The 25,341-nt window shown below is 37.1% G+C and overlaps 2 protein-coding genes across 4 annotated transcripts; one reads left to right on the forward strand and one right to left on the reverse strand.

The window, feature by feature from the left end:
* Positions 1 to 6,854: 6,854 nt before the first annotated feature.
* Positions 6,855 to 10,934, reverse strand: LOC113283299 (5' exonuclease Apollo-like). 3 transcript variants are annotated; one of them, XM_026532507.1, is made up of 4 exons: positions 10,631 to 10,934; positions 10,441 to 10,546; positions 9,114 to 9,325; positions 6,855 to 8,115 (listed from the first exon to the last, which is right to left on the reverse strand). In XM_026532507.1, the coding sequence occupies exons 1-4, from the start codon at positions 10,817 to 10,819 to the stop codon at positions 6,952 to 6,954; spliced, it is 1,671 nt and encodes a 556-aa protein (XP_026388292.1). In that variant the 5' UTR covers positions 10,820 to 10,934; the 3' UTR covers positions 6,855 to 6,951. The 3 variants fall into 3 exon arrangements, with proteins under 3 accessions (XP_026388292.1, XP_026388293.1, XP_026388294.1); XM_026532508.1 differs by having other exon boundaries at positions 10,441 to 10,523; positions 10,631 to 10,860; XM_026532509.1 differs by having other exon boundaries at positions 10,441 to 10,518; positions 10,631 to 10,747.
* An 11,805-nt stretch (positions 10,935 to 22,739) lies between these two features.
* LOC113279911 lies at positions 22,740 to 23,765 on the forward strand. The gene has a single exon (XM_026528554.1). The coding sequence runs from the start codon at positions 22,740 to 22,742 to the stop codon at positions 23,763 to 23,765; it is 1,026 nt and encodes a 341-aa protein (XP_026384339.1).
* The last annotated feature ends 1,576 nt before the right edge of the window (positions 23,766 to 25,341 follow it).

Below are 25,341 nucleotides of genomic sequence, written 5' to 3' on the forward strand. Positions count from 1 at the left end.
ACAGTACCCAGGTATACGGGTAGGATTCCTAGCCGTTACTGGGTTTTCGGTTAGGTTTCTCAGCCGTAAGTATGCGAATAGCTCACTTGGGTCATTACGGCTGGGTCGTGTCAGCGTATTACCTGGTCGTAAATACCTCTAAATAACCACATTTTTATAATATTATCATTGCAAACACATAATCATATATAATGAGTGATTCAAAATACATAGGTTCACACCACATTGTTATCATATTATCATCTTAAGCACCACCCTACAAAAAACATTGTTATCACTAACCTTCACACCACATTTACTCATAGTCATCCTCATCGGAACTCGTTAGTACACAAGGACCATCCCTCGAAATCTGTAATGCATCCCATATTTTAAATCTTTCCTTGAACCTATGACACCAACCCAATGGTATTTCGCCATCACCACCGTCTCCCTTCCTTAATGAAGGTAATGGGCATCCATCTTCAATTGGAGGCCGATATAATGGTTCGAGTATACGAACCCCATGATGACTATCTTTGGAGAATCTTCTTCGGTAAAAATACGTCTTGTGGGTGCGTATGTAACACTATGTCCATAGGAGATGGAATGAATAACGCAATGGAATGCGTTGGCGAGTAGATAACCACATATTGGCATTCTCATCTAATATTCAGTTGTCAAACACTTGTTTCCCATTAAACGCCATTCAAATGCTTTGAACTCCTCATTTAGCACCTCCTCCGTGTCATCTCTTTCGAATATCATCATTGGCTTGTAGAAATCAGGGAAACCACGTAGTTCAAGCAAACACTTTTGTCTTACATAAGTAATTTGGTCGTCACCCCATTCTTTTACCTGCTCAAAAGGTTCAAGTTGATCTGCGAACACATGGTAACCACAATTTCCGTCGCCCTCAACATCGTCGGTGGACTTGACGTAGTTATGAATAAAATGTGGTAAAAAGTGCATGTAATTTTTGTATATCGTGTAAGTAGGTCGGATATAGTTACCTTCCTCATATATAGGGGGTGATTTCATCGGACCTACATCCAAGATAACCGTCTCTTTCTCACCACTACCAACTCTTTGTGGGGTGATTTGCGATGGTTCGACCATCGGTGCTTTTCCTTTGACATCCTATTTACTACCTCGGCTTCTCGCTAATTGATTAATATCAACCGAACCACCAACTTTTATTTGGACGCTACTAGCTTATTTTGTTGTTGAACCTTGTTGGGATGGAAAAACCGGGTCTTTAATTTTGACTCCACTATCAAATTTTTTTTCTTTTTGAACCTTGTTGGTATGGAACAACCACATTCTTCTTATGGTCTTTTACCTTCATTTGACTAAATCGGCTTGGTCCGCTTGTTTCCATTTCTTTTCGTTTTAGTTTGTACAACTCGTTCAACTTCTCAAAACCCAAACGATCTCTTCGCATTAAACGAGTCAATTGTGGACCCTCTTGAACCTTTCTCTTAGCTTCTGCCTTTTCCTGTTTCTTTGTTATTTTCTTCGAAGGCCTATCCTTGCCTTGCCCCTTGTAAGGTTCCAAAATATCATCTCTAATGAATGGACGGTTGAATTTCCGCATTTCATACAACCAAAGTTGTCTTTGCGCCGGTAGTAAAGAAGCATACTTCTCAAAAAGTTCCTTGTGTACATCCGTGTCGCAGAACACCTCCCCAAAACCTTCATTTGGTGATGGATCTTTAAATCTAGTTGTTTCCAAAATGGATCTATATCTTCAATCGGAATCATCCTTGTGGGAAAATTTGCTACCGCATGCCTACATGGGAGCCCCATAGCCGACTTAATGGGACAATTAAATCTCATTCCCGGTGGAAAGTTGTGTTCCTCCCAAGCCTCCACTTCCGTTATCATTTTTAGGATTACCCATTGAGAAACATATAAAATTATTCCCTGGAGCCAAGGGCTATCCCGGTAGTCGGTAATCGTTCTAGATCGGCTCTTTTCAAAATCCCCTTTAATTCTATGGAGATCACGCTTTAAATACTCGACCATAGCTTCAAAAACAACAACGAATCCACCATCACAACCATTTAACTTACTCTTGAACCGATAGTGAGCCGACTCCACCGTGCTTGTGGCTTGATTGTCATAATGTCTATAACGGTTTACCCATGCACTAACAAACTTTTCTTTGTGGGGATCCAATAACTCGTTCTTCAAATATGTTATAACATCCGCGTAGGTTGACCATTTTTCCATTACAAAAATCTCCCTTAGGAAATATAATGGTTAAGCGACCATATTAGATGTTCCCAATCATCTTGAAATTCCGCCCAAAGCACCTCGGCTATTGAGTCATTCATCTCAAACTTTTCTTTCTCTTCTTCTTGTTTCTCCAACGGTAGATTTTTAATCCTCTCCATCTCGGTCTTCTTTGCCTGCCATATAACCCTCTTGCAATTAGTTTGCACATTGTTCCAGATATGAAACGTGCAAAGATGATGACGCGCGTAAGGGAAAACACGTGGTATGGCCCACATCAATGCTTGCTCCTTATCCATAATCAACACATGTGAAGTATAACCTTCTTGATACAATAACTTCACCTTTTGCAATGCCCACAAATAACTTTCCTTCATCTCGTCTTTCAAGAAACAAAACGCAACGGTAAATGTCGACTTGGTAGATGTTTGCCCAACAAAGTTCAATATCGGCATGTTGTACTTGTTAGTTTTATAGGTGAAATCCATAAAGAGAATTTGATGAAAGCATCTTGCCAATTGTACACATTCCGGATTGGCGATGAAAAGATATTCCACTTCCTTTTCTTCATTCGCTTCATAGGCGGTAGAGTACTTTGCCTCCTCAAACAAAAACAATAATTGTTGCATAAGCAATCTCTCTTTCCATGACTCTTTTCTAAATTTTTATCTTTCGTTATAGATAGTTGACAACGAGGATGAGTTTTGGGGGTTTAATACCTTCATGCCACTAAGAATATCAATAGGTCTTGTACGTCTTTTACTCAACACGTGTCCTAACTCCTTTTCTAAGGGGTTGAGCCTTGCCGAATAAGGATGGTTGATCAAACTCTCCGGAATATTATGATTATGATAACCCGAGACAACTTTAGCCATATACCACTTTTTCGTACGTCGTGCTGTTTAAATTGAATCTTAAAAGGGCATCCGCACTTCTTCATATTACATACTCCCTTCTTCCTCGTGGTTTTTCGTTGATACTCACTACCCTTTTTCCAATGGCTCTCATATTTTCACTACACTCGCAAGCCATTTGAAAGTTGTTAAATGTAACTTGTTTATTCTGGACTATGATGCGCATCTTTTTCAACCCTTGTGATTTAGCCCACTCCTTTGCATCTTTCTTATCTGTACACTCATAGTTATTTGCATAGTGAGCACTTGTGTCCTCGGAAACTTGCACAGGTTGGGGTTGATCTTTCATAACCTCATATTGCTCTTCAATCACCATCTCTTGATCTTCTATAACCATCTCTTGGTCTTCCACCAGAACATAAGGTACAATCTATAATAGAATGACATATGTCACATAATTATTCACAAAAGAAATTTAAACACACAGAAATGGCTGGGTCGACAAGTATATTCCAGACGTCAATGCGTATACGGCTGGGTCGACAAGTTATATTCCAGCCATCATAATATAACCGGCTGGGTCGAAAAATAATTTTTCGTACTGTAAACATGTTACGTCCAGGAATTCCAGGACGTAAATCTCACTATGGAAGAGGCAGCCTAGAAAACGAGCCGTAATACAAGTTACGGCTGGGTAACCCGGCCGACGCCGTCAGCATTTAATAGCATTTAATATTTTCGGATAGGAAACCTAACCGCCGCTGACAATATTAAATGCTTCCCATGCACGTAGAAAAAACCTGGCCGTAATTTTTTTGTTACAGCCTGGTTTATTCGTCGTTCCATCCGTTACAATATGATAACGGCTGGGAGTTCATTAATTGTCAGCCGTAAGAAAGGAAAACGGCCAGGAGTTCATGGTTTCCCAGTCGTGAGTGGACCTGTCGGCTGGAAACCTAGGGTTTTCAGAAGGAAAAAATCGAAACTTCTTGCAACTCTGAGCTTAAAAACTGAAATAGGAGTTATAATAGAGGCATACCTGGTAATCTTTAACAACCGTTTCTTCAATTTCTTCTTCTTCTTGGGTTGGTCCTTCGAAATCATAGTAGGGTTCATAAGGGTTATTTTGAGTTTGAGAAAAAATTTCATGATTTCGGAAAAATCAGCAAAGAACTCATCGTTGTTGATGGGTATTAATATGTTATCGTATTTTGAAGCTGAGCGTTCACCTACATCAAAAGTTTTGGTTGAATCACTCATTTGCAAAAAAAATCTCCAATTTTTTTCTTTCTTTCCTTCTTCTTCTTCTCCTCTTCCCTTTGATTTTCTTTTTTTTTTGATTTTCATTTTCATCACTTCACTTAAAGAGATGAATTAGTCTTAATTGATTTGTTAATCATGATTAATAATGTTAATCAAGTTTATTATCTAAAATCATATGGGTCATATTAGTCTTTATATAAATATATGATGAGGGGTGTCCCAATTGATATTTGGTGATCCTAGAAAGCCCCCAAAAAAACTTGACTTTCTAAGCCCCAATAATAGGATTCTTTTTTAATTAAGTAGGAAATACCAATTGGTCCTATAAATAATATATTAGAGAGAGTCTAGTCCAATTGACCTAGTCAATTGTGTGTTTGGTCCTATTTGGCAATATAAATTATTGTTTGGTCCTAAAAATTATAGTTTAGTCCTAGGGTGATGTCACGGATGATGTAAATGTCATCTTGTAGTGGCAGAAACACCCTTATATTATTGTTTGGTCCTAAGGTGACCATGTATATACAAAAATTTAATAGAAAATATCTCATTCTCAGATTTACTTTCTCCCTCCTCTTTATTTTCAGATCTAGTTTCTCTCCTCTTTTTTTTTTTTGCTGCTGCAAAGAATGAAATAATGAAGATTTGTGTGTTTCTTCTAGGGTTGTGATTTTCAGAGATGATGAATACGATTTGCAGAGATGATGAAGACGATGAATCATATAAAGATGATGAAAACGACGAAGATGAAGATGTTGTTGAAGACGACGAACTCAGTTTTGAAGATGTTGTTGTTGTTTTGATGATGAAGACGATGGTGTTTTGAAGTTTCTGCTGATGTGTACGATGAAGAAGAAAAAAAATAATGAAGAAAACGAATATAATCTTGAATCTTCATCTCGGATCTTTGTTCTTGATTTTCTTTCGTCTTCTTCATCGTTTTGATGTTTGTTGCTCGAGTTGGTGATGATGATGAAGATGAATACGAACTCAAGATATATCTGATGTTGTTGAAGATTTAATTAGGTTTTTGGTTTCTTGATGTTGTTGCGATTGGAGATGATGATGAAGATGAACTCGTCAAACCCTAGAAATCTGTTGCTGATGTTGAAGATGAAGATTTATGAGTTTTGTTGTTGTTGTTGCTGCTGCTTAAGATGAACTTCATTCCTGGAATGAACTTCATTACTGAAATGAACTTTATTTTTGGAACGAACTCTGTTTTTATATAAATGAACTCTATTTTTATATGAAGTTAATTCCTGGAATGAACTCTATTTTTTTAGCTTTTTATATGGAGTTCATTCCTGGAATGAACTCTGTTTTTATATGGAGTTCATTCCTGGAATGAACTCTGGTTTATATGTTTTCTGAAAAAATAAGTAGAAATTAACAGGAATTCATTTTGACGAATGAACTGCTACAAGAAAATAAGTAAAAATTAACACGGAAGGATACTTTTGTCTGTTTTATATTTTTAAATAATTATGGACCAAACAGTAAAGGCGTTTTCCCAAAGGACTAAACAGACATATGCCCACCTCAAAAAAGACCAAACGATATTTTTCCTTTTAATTAAGAACCGTGCATACTATGACTCACAACCAATATGGTCCATGAACCATCAAGAAAATGATAGCTCAGTAACTACCAAACTCCTCACGGTTCACGAACAAGAAAAAAAGGTTCGTGAGCTCAAGTACATGTCAGAGTCAGCATAACTTTCCTTAGATCACATAGTTCACGAACTAGAAAAAGTAGTTCGCGAACTCAAAAACGTCAACAGAAAACATCTCAAATTGCACAGTTAGCAAACTGCAAAAGTTAGTCCTCAAACTATAAGGCAAATTAGATGTCAACAAGAAAATCTTCAAATTAATTGAACAATTCATAGAAAAGATGGTTCGCGAAATCAAAGGATATTTGGAGCTTTTAAGGAACTTCTTGTTCAAACATAGTTTATTGAACAAATGAGTTGTTCTCAACCTCAAATACGATAAGTTTTGGACGTCATTTGCTTGGGTTCGAGATTAGTCAAGTACAAGCTTGAATTCGAAACTTCTTCTTTGTATCTAATCATATATACTAAAGTCATATAGCATTGTTGCAGAAGATCGAATTGTTAAAACAATGAGTAAATAGGATAGTCAATCTTACCCAAAAAAATATGAAAAACACGGTACATCTAAAATCAAGAGGTTACAATATATGAGGTTTCATCCTCCTTTTCGAAAATAGAAAGAAAGAAGAGTCTCCAGGAACCCAAATCTCCTGCATGTGCAAGTGAAAAAGGATGTTGCATCACTTCATGGACTTCTTGAAGAGAGAGTGCGTGAAAATTGCATAAACTTATCAAGAACCGTATATTCTCGCATGTTAGATAGAACCTTAATGTTCCAGGCTACAAAATTCAAGATCTGCCAAGAGTTTGAATTCTGATTTTCAACCGCATAATAGGCGCATGACTGTAGTGAATCATATATGTTGCTTGAGTTTAATTCCGGTAAGCAAGTTGATTCGTTAAATTAATAAGTTGTCAATTACATGATACAAGTACAACCATGTTGCATTATACTAGTTTCTTTCCTAGTAAAAATTATGCATAACTAGTACTAGTTTACAAGTCCAACCTCCTTGCTCTTTTAGTTTTAGTAGCGTTCATAAGATCCACCAATGAGGGAAGAGGACGAGGTACTGGAACATTCATCGACCTGTACAGCTTCCGCATATTTTCACCAAAGCTACCATTGGACAACGTTTGCCCAACAAAAGAATGTCTGGGTGATACAGCACTCTTTATTACTACCACCTCATTCTTTTCCTCTTCTGAACCTTTAAATTGTACTTCAGCAGAGTCATCCTCTAACAGAATAATTTCTTTTTCTTCACTTTCAAAAGAAGAGATAATATTCGGAGGGTCAATTTTCATGCTTACATTTTTCGTTTCTTTGACCAATAATCCAGAATTTTGGAGGCCTTGTCTTGCTCTTCCAAATAACGTGACAGGGGGTCTTGTGCTTGGAGGAGATAATTTCAATCGCATTTCTGTGCTGCTACTAGACAATCCTATGTTGTTCGGCTGTGGTTTATATTCTTCTGCAGAAATCGGTTTAGGATTCTCCTCTTGATGAGAAGAAGATGCTGCACAGCTAGCTACCTGTGATGACGGAGTAGGAGCTACCTCTGAACCAATATTTAGAAGCTTCCAAAGAGGATCATCAGAAGCTACCTTTGAGCCATAAGAAGGTTGTTTTCTAACATAATTCAACTCCATTGCTCGACAATCAGGCGTTGTTGAAACAACTCTCTTGGGTTGCAGAAGTTGCAATGCCCATTCCAGTTCTTCACGGGATGAGTGCATTGAATAACAAACATGCCAAACACCAAATGCATCTTTATGTGCCTCATTGTATCTCTGTTTCTTTTGCCAATCAATGATCTCCATACTCTCCTCTTCACATGCATACCACTGTGTGGAGGGCCGGATAAAGAGAGGGTCGGGTTGAGAATTAGCCCTTGCTTCTATTATCTTAGCTTTTGCTCTTTCATATAGTCTTGGGAACCCTACAAACACATGGAAACGTGGAGATGAATCTTCGGACAAGATCTCTGGAGCTAAGAGTGTCAGCGCTTGGTAGAATTCTGCATTGCTGGTTTTATCAACATATATCTTACACCCGAATGTTCGAGATACTTCAACAAGTATTTCTTCTTGGCCTAGAAGATCACAAGATAGATATACAACAGGAGCATTTGGGTGCTTCCATATGCAATTGATCACCTGCTCAAAATAAACTATTGTTAAAAGATTCCCCGACTTACAGACTTCTGAAGTTAACATGTCCACTTAATTTCCACTAGGACATTACAATCTTAAGAGCTTGGACATTTTCTCATAAAAACAATCATTTTTTAGTTTTCCTGCATACAAGCCACTAAAAATCACAACTTTGTGTACTATATGAAGAATTTCATGCACGTAAACCTGCTATCTGAAAGCTAGTTTCTTCATCATTTCCAACCAAACAAGTATAAGACTTTTATGCAACTGGGTCACAAAAGGGAATCCTGAGAAAAACATGAGTAAAGTAGACTACAACTTGAGGACATCTTATCTCACATTTCAGAGGGTCGAGTGCTTTTAACTTCTTTTTGTAGCAACACATGATTTCTCAAAATAAGGGGTAGCAGATCTATTTGCTCATCAATAAAGGAGGGAAAAACAGAGTTCTGATAATCCAAACTTGGTTGGGCTGGTATATTAAAGTTTAGTAATGTGCCGATGTATACTGCATATCCAAGAGATAGGGACAGCAATGTCTTTTTATTGATGGAGATAGTATACTCATCTTATAGATGATTCTCACCAAACAGTTAAACCCAACCCTATATCTTTTGTAGATTTGACAATTTTTGTCATCTGGGCACATCATCAGATAATACTGTTACCAGTATTAGAATGCTCAGTGAGGATTGCCTACATGATGAGTCAAACATTTTCAAAAAATACAAGCAATCAGCCCTTAGTTTGATTCCAACCAGACCCTAGTTCTACAGAGAAAGCTGCACATATCAGTTGGGAACGCGGCTGGTCACAATCCCAAGAAAATATATTTATCTATTACGTACGAACTAAAATGTTGATGCGTTTTCAATTGCTGATAAATATGCACATCAATGAATTCTGTAGGTCTAAGGAACACGGACAAGAAAAAGCTCAAAGCTTGACAAGAGAACATAAAAGTAAGAATTGCAGTTCCTGTCAAAGCTGAGAAATACCTGTTGAATTGCAGAGTACTTGCTTGGAATCTTTAGAAAAGATTTCCCAAATGTGCAGTCCAGAAATATGTAATCAAGATGGCACTTCGGTTCTCTTCCTTTCTTGCTTAAATATTTCTCTGGTAGGTTTTGGAGACAGTCAGGGGTCAGCCTGCAGTCTCCTGTGTGCAAAATATTACCAAAATTTCCTTCGAATAAAAACATTACCGCTCCTGTAAGTATCACAAAGAAGAAAATAAAATTTCTCAACTGGTTTCCCAAACTAGAGATGATGTGCATCTAAAAATTCAAGGAAAAGAGCAGTTCTACAGTGCTATTCTCGCTAGCACTAACTCAAATGTTCACCAGACGTATCAAAATGAATGCAGAAGAGTTACAATATTATTATCTCCCCCCAGCTGCTAGAGAGAACTACGAGAGAAGTCAAGTAAATACGTGGAACGATGAAGATAGGTGAACATTCAAGATGTCATTTATTTGTGAATTAATTCATCAGCTGGAACTGTAAGTGAACAGGGTTATGTATCAAATACTACAAGCAGTTTAACTTTTCGTTTTAAAGGCAACCAAACCAGTAAACCAGTGATAGCCATCAAGTGAATGAAAGTGGAAAAAAGTGAGAACTTGTGATAACCATAGACTTTCCAATTCTGAAATTTCTTTGACAAGAATTGTTATCTAATTTGCGGATACATCAGCTGTGTGAATGATTATCCATTTGTGCACATGTTGAGGGAAATTGAAATTAAATTTTGAACTTAGAAAACTCCACATTTCCATTGTACAAACTCTACATATTAAATATTCAATGTCTTTCTCGTGTTTAATCCAAAGAAGCCCTAGAGAGAAACAATCTTCTACTAAGAAGCAAAGTATTGCATAAACTACAAACCTCATGAGTTATAACACTGGGTCCAAAATTTCTATTATACACCAAAAAAACATCAAAAGAAGGATATGTTGACTCCCAAAGAGACATGCAACATTGTTAACAAAGTTTTCATCCCTCTTTAACTTCGAATCTCGATGCAATGTGCACCAAGAAACCATTGCTGATTTGCTTATTACTCCGAAGGAGCTTCCTTAAAGCATCTCTAAGAGACCCCCATAAATAGAATTTGCTAGCTATCCAGACAGGTCTCCTGGAGATGCATTTACTAGTTCATTCCCCTGTATATTCCTCACATCAAAGTTTATTATGTACATTCATCAAAAAACCCATACCATAGAAACTTGAATTGGGATCACACAATTAAGAAAGACCCACTAAAAATTCTTTCTTTTTCAATCAACAAAATACTGGATGGAAGTAAATGAAAGACAGTACCTGGGCAGTGATTGGCATCAAAAGCAGTAACGGAGAAAGATCCATCCGGGTCATCCAAAACCAGCTGTTCCCCAATCTCTATTCTGACAAACAATGAAGAATTAAGCTGCAAATAATACATAAAATTAAGAAATTTAACTTAAAAAAAATGATTAGAAAAAAAATGGGGAAAAAGATGAAGAAAACCTACCTGTGGAATTTGTTGGAGAAGCAAGTTTTTGGTGATATTGGTAGAATAAATAGGGTATGAGAAATTGTTAGAAATTCCGGCGGAATGATCTTTGTGAGCATGAGTTAGAAAATGATGTCTTTTCCTTCTTGAAGAAAGGCTCCATGTATCCACTGAGAATGGTAATCCTTTTGGCATCTCTATCGGCATTTTTTTTTTACAATTCTATCTTCTGCAAATTCAATACAAGAGTCAAGACTAGACCAAACGATGGAGAGAGTATTGATTTTGTGAAAAAATAACTTTCTTTATTTATTCTCTTAAAAGGCCAAAGCTTCCAGGAGAAGGAGAGGAGGGAACGGTTATATAGCTTGATTTTTATTTTATTTTTCATTTTCGTTCTTTTTGTCACGTGGGAGGTGTTTGGTTTGGTAGCTTTGGTATTTGTATATGGAAAATTTCTTGTTTGGTCCTAGGCCCATATAGTTATTATAATAGGGTCCAACCGGAAGTTTTTTTTTATCCGGAGGTCCAAAATTAATTAAAACATGGAAATGTCCATAATGCCCATTACTACCAAACGTGTGTGTCTACACTGCTTATAAATTTGAGTACATATCTGGTACACTGCTTACAAATTCGAGTACATATTTGCTACACTGCTTACAAATTTGAGTACATATCTGGTACACTGCTTACAAATCTGAGTACATATCTGGTACACTGCTTACAAATCTGAGTACATATCTGCTACACTGCTTACAAATCTGAGTATGTATCTGCTACACTACGTACAAATCTAAGTATGTATCTGCCTCACTACTTACATATAGAGTATGTATCCGTTGGACATATTGAACCTGTAAATGTGACCAGAATATAACAATATTAAAACACATCAACAAAACTAGCATATATTTCAGTATTTCGTATACGTACTCATGGATCAAACCAAAATAAAGTGGCAAAACTATGAATAAAACAGAATTAAAAGAAGTTTTTATCAGTACAACATATACGTACCGCGGATTCATAAACTAAAAACTCAATTACATGTCAAGAAGTGATGAATCCATGAATATAACCGAATCAAAGCACATACTTCAGTATTTCACATACGAACTCATGGATCAAACCAAAAAAAGTGGCAAAACTCTGAATAAAACAGAATCAGAAGAAGTTTCAACCAGTACAACATATATGTACTCCTGGATCAAACCAAAAAAATAAGAGAAAACCTATAGATTCATAGTAAACAAAAAAAGAAAACAATACGTATATGTTACCCGAGGACTATGGCATCACTCAATCTGCTGGCCCCGCTAAACTACATTTTGCACAAACGAAAAAAGGATATTAAGATCACATCTTCTTAGGTAAGGAAAGATGGTCCAGATGTAATTTAATGATTGATCACATTGGTGGGTGTAACTGATCTCGAACAAGTCTTTTTCCAGAAATAGACGAGATTACAAATATTCAAAACTATAAATGCATGATTCTGTTACAAATTACAAATTTAAATTAAGACAGACAAACTAGATTTACCTTTTACGGAGTATTATTCTTTTCAAAAGCCATATCTTATAGTATGCGGGCAGTCACCTGAATTATCAACAAGGCCACTATCAGCTATAACAACTAAAAAATTTAGGTAAATACTAAATATCATTCAGATGAGAATACATTGGTGACAACTTGGAGTCCGAGATACATCAACTGGAAAACGATGATCGAGCAAATTGCAAGTTAATTTCTAAACACGGATTTTATCAAAAGGCTGTATGAACAAAGACAAATTGACTCTTAACAAGTTCCATAAGTGAAGAACTGCAAATGCACAAAGATGTCGTGTATTTCTTAAATAGTTTATCCAGAATAGCAAGGATTACCTTGCCACCATCAACCCCTCCTTCATAGCAGGGTTTCAAACTAATTGCACGCTGAAGGTAAGGTGCCCAGCGTCTTGTGAGCAAATCCCTCCTAATCATTTCAACGCCATTTTGGTAATACTATTTTGAAAAAGAAAAAAGAAAAAAAAAGATCAGGTCAACCACACAAACTCACATATCCCAATTATTATAGTGATAAATGGGTAAATAGCTAAAGTATCAGCTAGTGACTTGTATACCTCAAGCATATTTATAACGAACGGTTCTTCATTAAAGAAGTCTCTCCGTACAAATATGAAAGGCAACTTGTATGACAGAGCCTCACTTACTGTTCCATACCCAATCTTTCCTGAAACAGAATATAACTAAGTATCTGATTTTATTATCGGACTAACAGAAACAAAAAACTTAAATTTTCAATGAAACTTAATCCAATACCGATCATATAGTCACATGCTGCCATCACATCTGGTGTGTATACATCTCTTTTGAGTTTTATAAAATTTGGAGGAAGTTCTTGATTGTCAGATGCACCACATACCTGATTTAGAATAGATTATTATTCTGCTATAATTCAAGTCCGGAAAAATATTTGCGTGCCTAAAACAGATAAAGGGGATAGTTCTGCAAACAAAAGTACCAGACAGAGCCAACCAGGCGGTAAATACTCCTCCTTTAGCGTCCAAAAAACAGAATCAGAAGAAGTTTCAACCAGTACAACATATATGTACTCCTGGATTAAACCAAAAAAATAAGAGAAACCCTATAGATTCATAGTAAACAAAAAAAGAAAACAGTACGTCAGATATGTATTGATGGTTAATACACAAAAGAAAACTGAAAATCAAACCAAAAACCATAAAAATATCAGATCTACTAATGAAATAAACATAAAACATGATTTTTTATTTAGATCTGAACTTGTTTCATTAAAATCCACCAATATATCATATATGTACCGATGATTAATACACAAAAACAACTCAAAAGCATATAAAAAAAACCAAAATGGAACTAAAATCAGCTGCATGTGAAAACCACGTAATGAATCTATAAAAAACTAAATTGAAACACTTTTTTTTCCAGTATTCCATATATATACTTCTAGATCGAAGAAGAATATCCAAAACTACAAAAATAACAAAATTAAAGCATAATTTTTCAGTACACCATATATGTACTGCTGATTCATAATCTAAAATTTAGATGCATGTGAAAAACAAGTAGCGAATCTATGAAAAAATAGAATCGAAACACTTTAATTTGAGTATTCCGTATATGTACTTCTGGATCCAACAAGAAAAATCTCCAAAACTATAAAAAAAATAAAAAAATTAGAGCAGCATATTTCAGTACAACAAATATGTACTGTTGATTCATAGTCTAAAAATCAGCAGCACGTGAAAAACTAGAGAACATCATGAAATCGAACTACCAAAACTGGAAAAAGAAAGTGAAAACATCATGAAATCAATCAGATCTTCATGATTCAGTTGAGAATTAATCAAAAACAAAGAAGAACTGGAGAAAAGATTACATAACATACCTGTAAAACTACGAAACATCTTCACAAACCCTAGGTCTAAACTTCATAAGCGGCTGCAGCAGAGAAGAGGAGAGTGAGCGAGAGAGAGAGAAAACGGATCTGAGAAGAAAATTGAGAAAATGTGGCTTTTATTTCTGTTATATTTATAGTGAAGGCCATTTTGGGAATTATTAAAATGCACGTAATAGGTTACACACGTGTGTAGGACCTGGGCTTAAAAAATTTGGTCCATTTTTATGTTTTCTTTTAATTATGGACCTCCGATTATTGGGCTTTAATGGGTGGACCTGCCACTAACTAAGAACACTATAATAGTACCTATTCGTAATTCCTACTTTGTATATAGGGCGGGCCTGCTTCGCCGGTCTTCCTCGAGTTAAGTTTAGAACGATTTTTTGGCAAGGCTGAATGGGGGCAATGGAAACTAATTGGGGGTCAGGACACACTTTACACCCACACCAAAAGATATATGGGGCTTCCAAAATGATGGTGAAATAACAATTTTACCCTTCTCTAATAACTTCTTCTCCTCCCATTCTCCTTCTCCTCCGCTCCCTCTCTCCCACTGTTTCCCATTCCATTAACGACTTCTGAGAAAAAAAAATTCTCACCGACTCATCGCCGTAAGTGAACTAAAAAAATTAGGTTTTCAACTGCAAAATTGCAGTTACAATTCCAGGGTCGTTAACCACGATTTTTTATTGCTTAACGATTTTTGATATGCATGTTGAATTGATAAAAAATCGTTAACCATTAAGATGTAGTAGATAACGACCCTAAACCTGGTTTTCTGCCCTAAAATAGTGTCGTCTAGGGATTTCTAAATCGCTAACGACTCTATATGGCTCGCTAGGGTCGTCAGTATATAGGAATGCCTAATTAACGACCCTAAGAGTAACATCTTCAGAGAGTAAATTTTTTTAGAGTCGTTGGGTTCTAAACATATTAAGTTAACGACTTTATACGACCTAACTAGCAAAAGTTGCAGGTTTGAGTCGTCAAAGGTTGTGTCAAGTAATTGACGACTCCTTACAGTCGTTCGTTTATCACCCTCTCGACTGAACGACCCTCACTCTGAGTAGTTGCATAGTGTACATGAATCGACCACTTGGGGGATCATTCATACAATTTGAAGAGTATAGGAAGTTTACCTAATTGTTTTGAGCTTCGGGTTCTTCATTTTGAGGATTGGTTCCTTCATTTTGAGCAATATGATTCCTCTACTGGAATCCCCCAAAAACTCAACTTCTTCCTCTCCACAACACAAAAACACAATTTTTCTTTTATCAAAATTTTATCTCTAAATCTGATTTTAATCTAATTAAACTAATTAACAATCAATTAACTTAATTACCACTAATGATTTGGGGGTAGTTTAGCCATTTAAAAAAGTTGGGGATAAGGAATAACTCCCAATTACTATTTCATGACCTTTTTTGTCCTGTAGCTAGGGTCCCCAATTATTTTTCCAGGGCCCCCAATTGAGCCTTGTTTTTTGGGACCATGGTTTTTTTGGGGGACCATGGTCCTATTAGACCACCTACCTTATAACATTAAGGGATGTCGTAAAATCAGATGAGATTACTATTTTGGCCCTTATCCTAATTAAATTAAACCTGACCTAATAACTACATCTAACTTAATCTAAAACAGAAACCTAAACATAACCTTAATCTAACCTAGCCGCATAACAAAAAAAAAACAGTTTTGAGGAATTGTTCTCTTCTCCTTCCTTCCTGTTCCCCCATTTCAACATCGATTAGTCGTCGATTCATAAAATTTTCATCGTCGATTAATCAATCGACTATAAGAATGGTTATTCGAAAGAAAACCAAAAGACTCCCAAGAACAGGTCCCCCATTAGGGCATCTAGCAAATCTCCCGGGTGAAATTGTTGAATAAGTGGAACCTAAAGCTAAAGGCATCATCGAGTATAAAAGACGCCAGCCGCAACCTGATTCTTCCATGGGACCACTCCAGAGGTATTTTCCAACAAACCCTTCACTTTAATTTGATTTTGATTGCTTCAATCAAATATAAATCATCAAAATAGGGTTTTAATAGGAGTTACAGAGCCATGTTCGGTTAGGCCGATTTTCCAAAAAACCCTAGTTTACTAACCGAACTTCTTGAAAATGAAGAACATGAAGAACAGTTCGGTTCTATTGGATTTAAAACTAAGTCACTGAACTCTCTGTTCGGTTGTTTCGCAAAAAATTTTAAAACTACAAAGTAACCGAACTCCACCTTTAGAACCGAAAAAATAACAAATCCAGTCTAACCGAACTGTGTTGTTGTGGCCACTATGTTGAGTTCCAAAATAACCAAACTTAGCCAACAGAGTTCGGTTTGTTCGCAAAAAAATTTAAAACTACAAAGTAACCGAACTCCTCCCTTATTCCAAAAAAAAAAAAAAAAATCCAGTCTAACCGAGCTGTGTTCTTTTGGCCACTATGTTGAGTTCCTAAATAACCGCACAGTTCGGTTGGTTCATAAAAAATTTTAAATAAGGGAAAGTAACCGAACTCTTTCCCAATTACCTATATATGTGGAGTTCAGTTGGTCCGTAAATAAACTGGGCTAACCGAACTCTTCCCTGGAACTTCTAACTTCTTTTAGAGTTGGCCTATTTTTCGTAAACTTTTGCTACTAACCAAACCTTACGCTGATAACCCTTATATTGCATCTAATTTAGTGAAACCTTACTTCGATAATCTAATATCTTTTGTTTTTTTGATTAATGGTAGAGGTAAAAAATCAAACCAACCTTTACCGAAAGAGCTGAGAACTCCCACGCCTCGAGGCAAAGTACATTGTGATGCCGGTACGCATGGAACCAAAAATGCTAAGTATGGAAGTGGGTCATTACCGGGTGTTGTCATACAAGATGGTGTAAATGGAGATAATGTTGACAACGTAATCCAACAAGTTAATGAAGAGATTGTGGACTGCTTAGTTCGGTTCTTTCAATGCATTTCTTATGTAACCGGACTCTCTATTTTGAAATTTGAATGACACAAATTTTAAGTAACGACTATTTTTATAGCCGTTATACACCTCAGTGGTATAAATATGTGTCTCATAGTTAGCATTTTGTCTCTGAAAATGGCAGATAATAGTGCTAAATTTACTCTATATGAAGATCTCTCTCTTTGTAGAAACTACAAACCATACTATCCAAAGAGGGATGAAGAATGAAGAATCAATGGTATTATGAGTCAAAGTTATTGGGGGAAAATTCATGAGCAATTTTGCTCCGACACAGGAAACCCTCATAACTGTGATCATATAGCTTTGTTACTTCGATTTGATAAGATTAAAGAGAGAGTTGTGGAATTTATGGCTTTGTTTCGGATTGTAAGGTGGTATCGACTTAGGGGTGAAACGGGCGAGGAAATTCTTTTAACATCAAAAAATGAATGGCGAAGATGGAAGAGAAAGAATTTAAAATATGAAGATCATTTTCGCATCCTTGTGCAATTTTTCGTAACGCGTTTCGGATATTAAATGTTATGTAATTTTAGCTTTAGATGTTTCCTGAACTTTTTGTTTGTTATTTTGGTGTTGTTATTTCAATTAATTATTGAACTTTTAAGTACCCGAATTAGTGTAAATGCTTTTTCCATAAGATGTTCGGTTGTTTGGGAAAGTTATAGAACAAACCGAACTGGAAGTTAAATGAACAACAAAGCATTGGAGAGGATGATTGATGGTGTATTGTCTATCGAATGCCTCTTTTGCATCCGCTTGTTTATATTCCGGTAGCTTACTAATCTCTTCCAATCCTATCCTCTTAGGTGAACAAAGTTGAGGCTTGCACCTATTCATCACATTGCACCATATATGAAATGTACAAAGCATATTATGTGCTAATGGGAAGACTTTCTCTATTGTGTTCATCAATGCTACTTCATTGTCTGTCACGATAACCCCGAGGATCTCATCATCTCGGTAGATCGCCCTCACTTGTTGTAACGCCCAAGTGTAACTTGGTTCTTGCTCGTCCTTTAGAAGAAAAAAAAGCAATGGTAACGGTGACTTCGTCGACGTACGACCAACAATGTTCAACAATGGCATCTCATATTTGTTTATCTTGTAAGTGAAATCCATTATAAGAACTTCATGGAAGGATTCAGCCAATTGAACACTCTTCGGATGGGCAATGAAGAGATGAGTTATTTCTTCGTTCGGACCTACCTTCTTTTGAACCGCGTATCCTTTCTCTTGAGCCAAAAAAAAACAATTGTTGCATTACTTGTCTATCCTTCCATTCATTCCTTTTAATCGTCTCAATTGCATTGTAAATGGTGTATAAAGATGATACCTTACCCCGGGTTATCTTGCTTTAATAAGCGGAGCATTGTGGAAGGTGGAATACTCAATTTCCTGTACTCAGCTATTTTTTCCATTTCTTGAGGAATGAGCCTTGCGGCCATTGCAAGCCCTTCAAGATCATCCGGACGAGCGTGGTTATGACGACCTACCACCTTATCCATAGCTAGAAACCATTTCTTCGTTAATTTTCTCTTACTAAATACTAGCTTGAACGGACATTTGATTTTCTTTGAGCACGTTATGTTCTTCCTCGTCGTCTTTTCTTTATACTCATAACCCTTCCTCTTGTGACTAACATCAGGATCTCCACTTCTCTCACAAACCATTTCAAAACGAGTGTTGCTTTATTTTCCATTCAAAACCAAGACGCAATTGACTCTCTTGGCATGTTCTCTAGCCCAATTCTTCGCATCATTAGGAAAGTCAAATACCAAATCATTAGCATAGTGATGGGATGTATCTTCGAATAATATATCAACAAGAGAAGGTTGATCATCCATTGGTATAGGTTGGCATTCAATCTACAAGAAATGTAACAAGAATAATTGGAACTAGAACATAGTTCGGTAACTTCAGCATATTACCTCAAGTCTCAGGTCGATTGCTTTCTATTTTTTTCTGGGTAACCGAACATGACGCTGGAACTTCACATTTTTTTGTTTTTTAAGTTCGGTAACTTCACAATTTTATCGCAGAAACCGAACTTAGAGTTCATTTGGTTAGCTGTTAGGTTCAAGTTTGCGAAAGAACCGAACTTTGTAAACTTATATACTCTTATATTACGTAAAGTTCGTTTACATCAAAAGTGCATGCCGTTTGCGAACCAACCGAACTTTGTACACCAAAGTTCGGTTAGTTGAGAACCAACCGAACATAACGCTGTAACTCCTAGAAATTCTATTATTAGAGAGTTCGGTAACCTGCGTGTTTGGAACAAGTAACCAAACTACATTTTCAGATGAGTTCGGTTACTTGTTCATCTCACGGGGCAACCGAACTACAAATTCAGATGAGTTCGGTTACTTGTTCATCATATAAAGTAACCGAACTGTTCAAAATCCAGTTCAAAAATTTACATTTTTGAACTGTTTTTACCAATTCAACATACATTATCTAAGTTTGGAGCATACCTGGACACCCAAATACTCTTCCTCCGGTTGTGGTTGATAAAATCTATCATTTTCATCTTGAGTATGAGTTTGGGGAAGAATAAAATCACCATCTAAGAAATAACTCAAATCCGGATCATTTTGAAGATTAACAAATATTCTAGGAGAGGATGGAGATGAAGAATCAGATGAGTTTTCATCACTTGAATACTCAAACTTAGTGAATTGGAAAAAAAATTATTTTCCATGTTTTTCTCCTTCATCTTCTCTAACTCTACTCTCTCAATAATTCTATTCAACTAATAATAAACCCATCTTTTAATTTAATCTCACTAATTGTTTTTAACTAAATCATTTCACTAATCATAACCTAAAATTAATTAAGAGGGTAGATTAGGTATTAAATAAATAATTAGATATGGGGTGACCTAGAATTACTTCTAATGCCTTTACCCAAAATAAAACCATGGTCCCCAAAAAATCCTTCTAAGTTTAGCAGAGCCATGGACCTTAAAGCTGCACAGGAACTGGACTGGAAACAATAAATTTGGACCGGAATAGGAGAGAATGAGACTAGAACTGGAAGCAGGTTGATTAGCATTCACCTCATTAATCACACTATCATCATCAATGTAGGAGTAAAATACCGCACACCTATCAGATATGCAAAATAATAATCATCAAGACCGAGCGAAGATAATCGCGTATAGCTTATCCATAATGACGCATCGAGTGACGTCAGCTTAATCACGAGTAAAGTGTGAAGAACTATGCCGTGTTAGAGAGTACGTGCGAGAAGAGTCAATGTAAACGTACGTTAATGACGCACGCCATATCCGAAAATAAGGGCTTTATTAGCTGTTATCACTATGTAAACCCCTATATAAGGGGTCGAGCGACCTTGTATAAGGGGGGATCTTTTTGAGAGCTTAGACAAGATATTTAGGAGAGAGAAAGATTATTTAGAGAGCAAATTAGGGTTTCTTCATCACTTTGTATCCAATTTGAAGATCTTAATGAATGTTCCTGTGATTCTCATGGAGATTACTTAGATTGTTCTATATATTTTATTAAGGGTGTAGTTGTGAGATTTCTCACAACTGCATTTTGGCGCTAGAAATCATCCCGGAATGATATACCCTGTTGGTGAATTTCTTTAAAAACAAGTTTCGGATTCCTCATAGTTTATCACCCTTTCATTAGAAATCTTTGAAAATTTTAGAAGTTTATATCTAAAAAGCTCCACCAAAATTTTCAATCTCAGAAAAACAATCTTCATCGGTTCAATTTTCAGTTCTTTAAAGACTAATTTTTATTTTCGACAAGCGAAACAATTGTTATAGACTAACAAGATGGTGAAACAAGCAACTGCAGCGGAACAAGCGATAACAATCTGGAGGAGTAGAAGGATCGCAGGAAGAAGAAGAAGTGAAATCGCTGAATCCTCAAGAATGGGAGAAAGGAGTAATAGAAGAATTCAAGTACAAACTCAGATCCAACAAGAACCGGTGGAGAACAATACCATAGACTACGATAGAGTAAGCGTTCATGCCGCAAATACAGATTCAACATAAGAGGAAGACCAAAGAACTGGAGCTCCAGGATTAATAGAAGGGTTGGTTGCAGAATGAAGGAGAGAAGATGAATAACGTGCGAACTTGACGCGTCAGAAAAATGAGTTAAGAGAAGAGAATATAAGATTACAAGAGCAGAGATCAAGAAGCACCACACGTGCAAGCTCAAGGTCAAGGACAAGCATGATCTCGTCAAGACGTAGCCAATCTAGTCGAAGGGATACCAGGCGGGAGCAACCTCTAGACGACATTGCTGAAAACTTTCAAATAGATGACAACTTACATGATCAACACGATGAACAACGCATAGAGCAACAACCAGCAGATGACCGATACGTACAACAACGTGAACATTATCGTATGCAAGAAGGTCGAAGAGGCAATAGACGTGAACAATCAGGCGAACGCCACCGCAAACATCATGATCAAGATGGTGAAGAGGATGAAGAACAAGGAAGAATTATATTGCAAGGTAGAGAAATGTTGAGAAATGTTGAGAAATCAGTATGAACGCGAAGAGGAAGCTGAAAGGAATAATGCCGCACTGGAGCATGCAAGGTATGAAAGAGAAAGACGCAAGAGAATGAGAGAGGAGGCTGAAGCAAGAGAGATACAAGAAGCTGTGCGTCAAAATAGACATGACAACAGAGTAAGGAAAGCAAGGTTGAAAAGACCCATGCAACAAGATGCAAACCAAATAATGAGCAAAGAAATCCTTAGAGAATTAGCGGAGATGAGAGAAATGATGACGGCGCGAAGAAATGGTGGCAGGCGACAACTAGATGAAGCAATAGAGGAAGCGGGAAAAACACCATTTGCAAGACAAATACAACTCGCAGTAGTACCACCTAAATGCAGCCTACCTGTATTTACTAATATCTTTGATGGAAGCACATGTGCATTGCAGCATATAAGGTCTTATAGTCGATCCCTATTACAGTGGGAAGAAAATGATACGGTGTTATGTAAATATTTCTCGGCGAGCCTGACAGGGGAAGCCTTGCAATGGTTTGAAGGATTGCCAGTAGGAACCAGTCGATCATTTCATCACTTACAAAACATCTTCTTAGAAAAATACATCAGTAATAACATGCTAAGACCAGGTATTGAAAAGTGTTCAGCTTACGCAGAAGGATCAATGAGAGCTTGCGCAGTTTAACCACGCGTTGGAGGAGCATGTGTAGCGAAATGTCTGGACGAGTGGATAAGAGAAACCTTATACTAGCATTCATCAATGCACTTTTTCCTACAGATTTATTGTATACGCAGATCTTCAGGACAAAAGATACAATAACCATGGCGGAGTTACGCGAGTTCCAAGAAGAATACATAGCTCTTGAAGAAAAACAAAGAGAAATTGAGTCTTAACCAGTTGCGATAACAAACTCAAATGAGGGGAATGCAAGCTTACTTCCAAGGACAACAAATGATGTTGCAAGTACATCCCAAGGGAGTCAAGGAAAGAAAGTAATTGAAGAAGGGAAAAAGCTAGTAGCCATGGGCAGTAAAGACCAATAAGAGTTTGAAAGAGAATACAGAGAAAAGCAATTCAATAATCGTGGAGGGAATCACAAGATTCAAAGGCTTGATAACCAACCAGAAGTTTATGGAGGGAAAAATCAATATCACAACCAAGGCCCAGGAGGTAGCAAAGTAGTTTGGGAGCACATAAAGATGCCGCATCTAAACACCGCGATAGACAAAATCTGGGAAGCTGTAATTTTAATGGAAGACATCCCAGAACCACCAAACATGGGAAATGAGACACCACCAGGGAGAAGAAGTAGAGAATTATGTGCTTACCATCGTTTCCTCGGTCACACCACCAGTAATTGTAGAAATGTGAAGAAAATTACACTCAGAATGATTGATCAGGGGAAGCTAAACCATTTTCTAGTGCGACCACAACAGAATCTACCACCACCACCAGAAGGGCATGCACAAGATGTGGAAACAAGAAGGCACACCTATCTGATTGAAGTAGGTGCGAAGGCAAAGAACTTATATTGCAATTCGATTATATATTCTTTCAGAAGCATAAAATATTTTCACGATAATGTCCTAAGACGAGTTTATACAAGAGATAGTGATAGAAGAGAGATACTCAACCTGGCCAAGGTATCACCACTAAAAGATAGGCAGAAACAACCTATTTCTTTTACCGCAGAAGAAATACCAGGAGGTGCAGAACAACACGATATCCCATTAGTGGTTAAGTTGGAAATCAACCCAAATACAAAAACTGATGAAGATGCGGAGGATGACGCAAATACATGGGCTATAAATAGAATACTGATAGATCCTGCCAGTTCAGTTAATATATTGTTCTATCACACATACAAAACTATGGGTGGAAGGGATGAGAACCTCATCCCATCAACTTATAAGATATACAGTTTCAACGGTACAACCAATAAGCCAAAGGGAGAAATAACGATGCGAATTCCTCTAAAGAGCATATTCACAGAAATAGTGTTTTGCGTTGTTGATGTCGAATCTCCGTATAATGCTTTGATAGGAAGACCTTGGTTACACATCATTTTGGGTGTGGATTCGACCTTCCATCAATGCATCAAGTTCGCATTACCTCAAGGTGTAGGAATAATAAGAGGATATCCGATCGAGGGAAAGAACTGCCACGAGATTGATGTTGACAAAAGCGAAGAACGTGCAAGTAAGCGAAGAAATTGGAAAAGGTAGATACAAGAAAGTCATCAAGGTGAAAGATCAATAGTAGATGTTGTTCACAAGGAAAGTGAAATACAAAGAACTTCTGTAAAAGCGACAACATCCGCACAAGAGAATAAATACAACAAGTACTTTAGCGAGAACAAATTCCAGGAAGGAGAATTGGTGTTGAGGTAGAAACCGCACTATCAGAAAAATGGTAAAGGAAGCATGGAAAACATATGGGATGGGCCGTATCGGGAAAAGCCATCTACTGAACTCTGGAACCAAATGTATTTGAGGAAATATGTTCCCTGCGGCAATCATAGCACACCAGAAGAAATGAAACGCATGCGAGCATAGATATTGGAAAACATACGCGAACTTAACGAAGCATAAAAGGCGAAAGAAATTAACAAGTTATCTCAAATAAAAAGTTATTAAGCAGTAGTTATTATGTAGGAGAATAAATAAAGACATAAGACATCAGAATTGTATTAATCAAGATTATGAATGCAAATGAGAAAGTTCTTTTTCTTTATGAGAACCAATTATATGATATCAGAAAAAGGCGACAATAAGACCTTAATAGAAGGCAACAGAAGTAAAGACTCCAACTAGGGAGGCTAGGCATCCAATTGTGGCGTGCACCCTAGTTCGCATACAGCAAGAGGCAATAATAAGACCTAACGCACGTCATAATTGGGGAAAATCTGGTTAGCATGACTCGGGGGAAAGCTACATCGACCCTGAAACCTGAGTCATGGAGATTTGGGGTGAAATAAAAACCCATCCAGGAGAGGCGCCTAAATTGAAAGATTAAGGTGACAAGGTCTCTCCTAAGGAATGCAGAAACTCGATCAGGGCGCCAGGGTACACGGTTGAGTCAAGAGTGCCTGGGGCGTCTAGAGCGTACCTGGCCGCTCTTGACAAGTCTTGACTATGATGCACTCGGTCCAAAGAAACCCCACTTAGGTTGTGGTCTTGTAACTACAAGCCATATCGGCAGAGGGATAAGAGGCCGCGAAAACAACTGATTGTTGCATCACTGGACGGGAAGAGCCCACCCCAACCCGGTAGGGGTAAGCTTCCTTGAAGGGGAAGTCAGGGGGAATATAAGGACGACACCCTCCATTAGGAAGCTGAATTGTGTCAAAAAGACGCAAATATCATCAGTCTTTTTACTCACGGGAGTATTAAGACTTGTCGTATTTGCGCGTCAATACAACCTGTAGAGGCAATAATACAAGAAGATGTTAAGGCGAGATCAATGGGTCAGTACACGAAAATGTAAAGACTTCCTGCGATTTCGTCGCACAGAAGCAAAATCATATCTTAGGCAAAATAAGACCTTTAATTAGGAAGGCTAAATAAGACATACCGAGAAAATAAAAATTGAAGCTAATGTTGTTTTGCAGGAATGAGTGGGAGAGCAAATAACGTACGAGTATAATCGCATAGACAAAGAGTATTTCTCACAAGGATAAATAAGAAGATCCATAGACGCGAAACAATAAAACAGAATACAACCGAGGTAGAAATCAAAGGCACATTCGTAAGGTAAGATAAGGAAAAAGCAATTCGGACATGATATTAACATGATTGAGTT

Source organism: Papaver somniferum, chromosome 5 (genome assembly GCF_003573695.1).
Source record: "Papaver somniferum cultivar HN1 chromosome 5, ASM357369v1, whole genome shotgun sequence".
Taxonomy (NCBI): domain Eukaryota; kingdom Viridiplantae; phylum Streptophyta; class Magnoliopsida; order Ranunculales; family Papaveraceae; genus Papaver; species Papaver somniferum.

Coding starts and splice junctions, on each gene's coding strand:
- LOC113283299 (XM_026532507.1), bottom strand. CDS start 10,819: ATGCCGATAGAGATGCCAAAAGGATTACCATTCTCAGTGGATACATGG. Junction 10,547..10,630: donor TTCTCCAACAAATTCCACAG/GTAGGTTTTCTT, acceptor TATTATTTGCAG/CTTAATTCTTCATTGTTTGT. Junction 9,326..10,440: donor TGATGCCAATCACTGCCCAG/GTACTGTCTTTC, acceptor TGATACTTACAG/GAGCGGTAATGTTTTTATTC.
- LOC113279911 (XM_026528554.1), top strand. CDS start 22,740: ATGCCGCATCTAAACACCGCGATAGACAAAATCTGGGAAGCTGTAATT.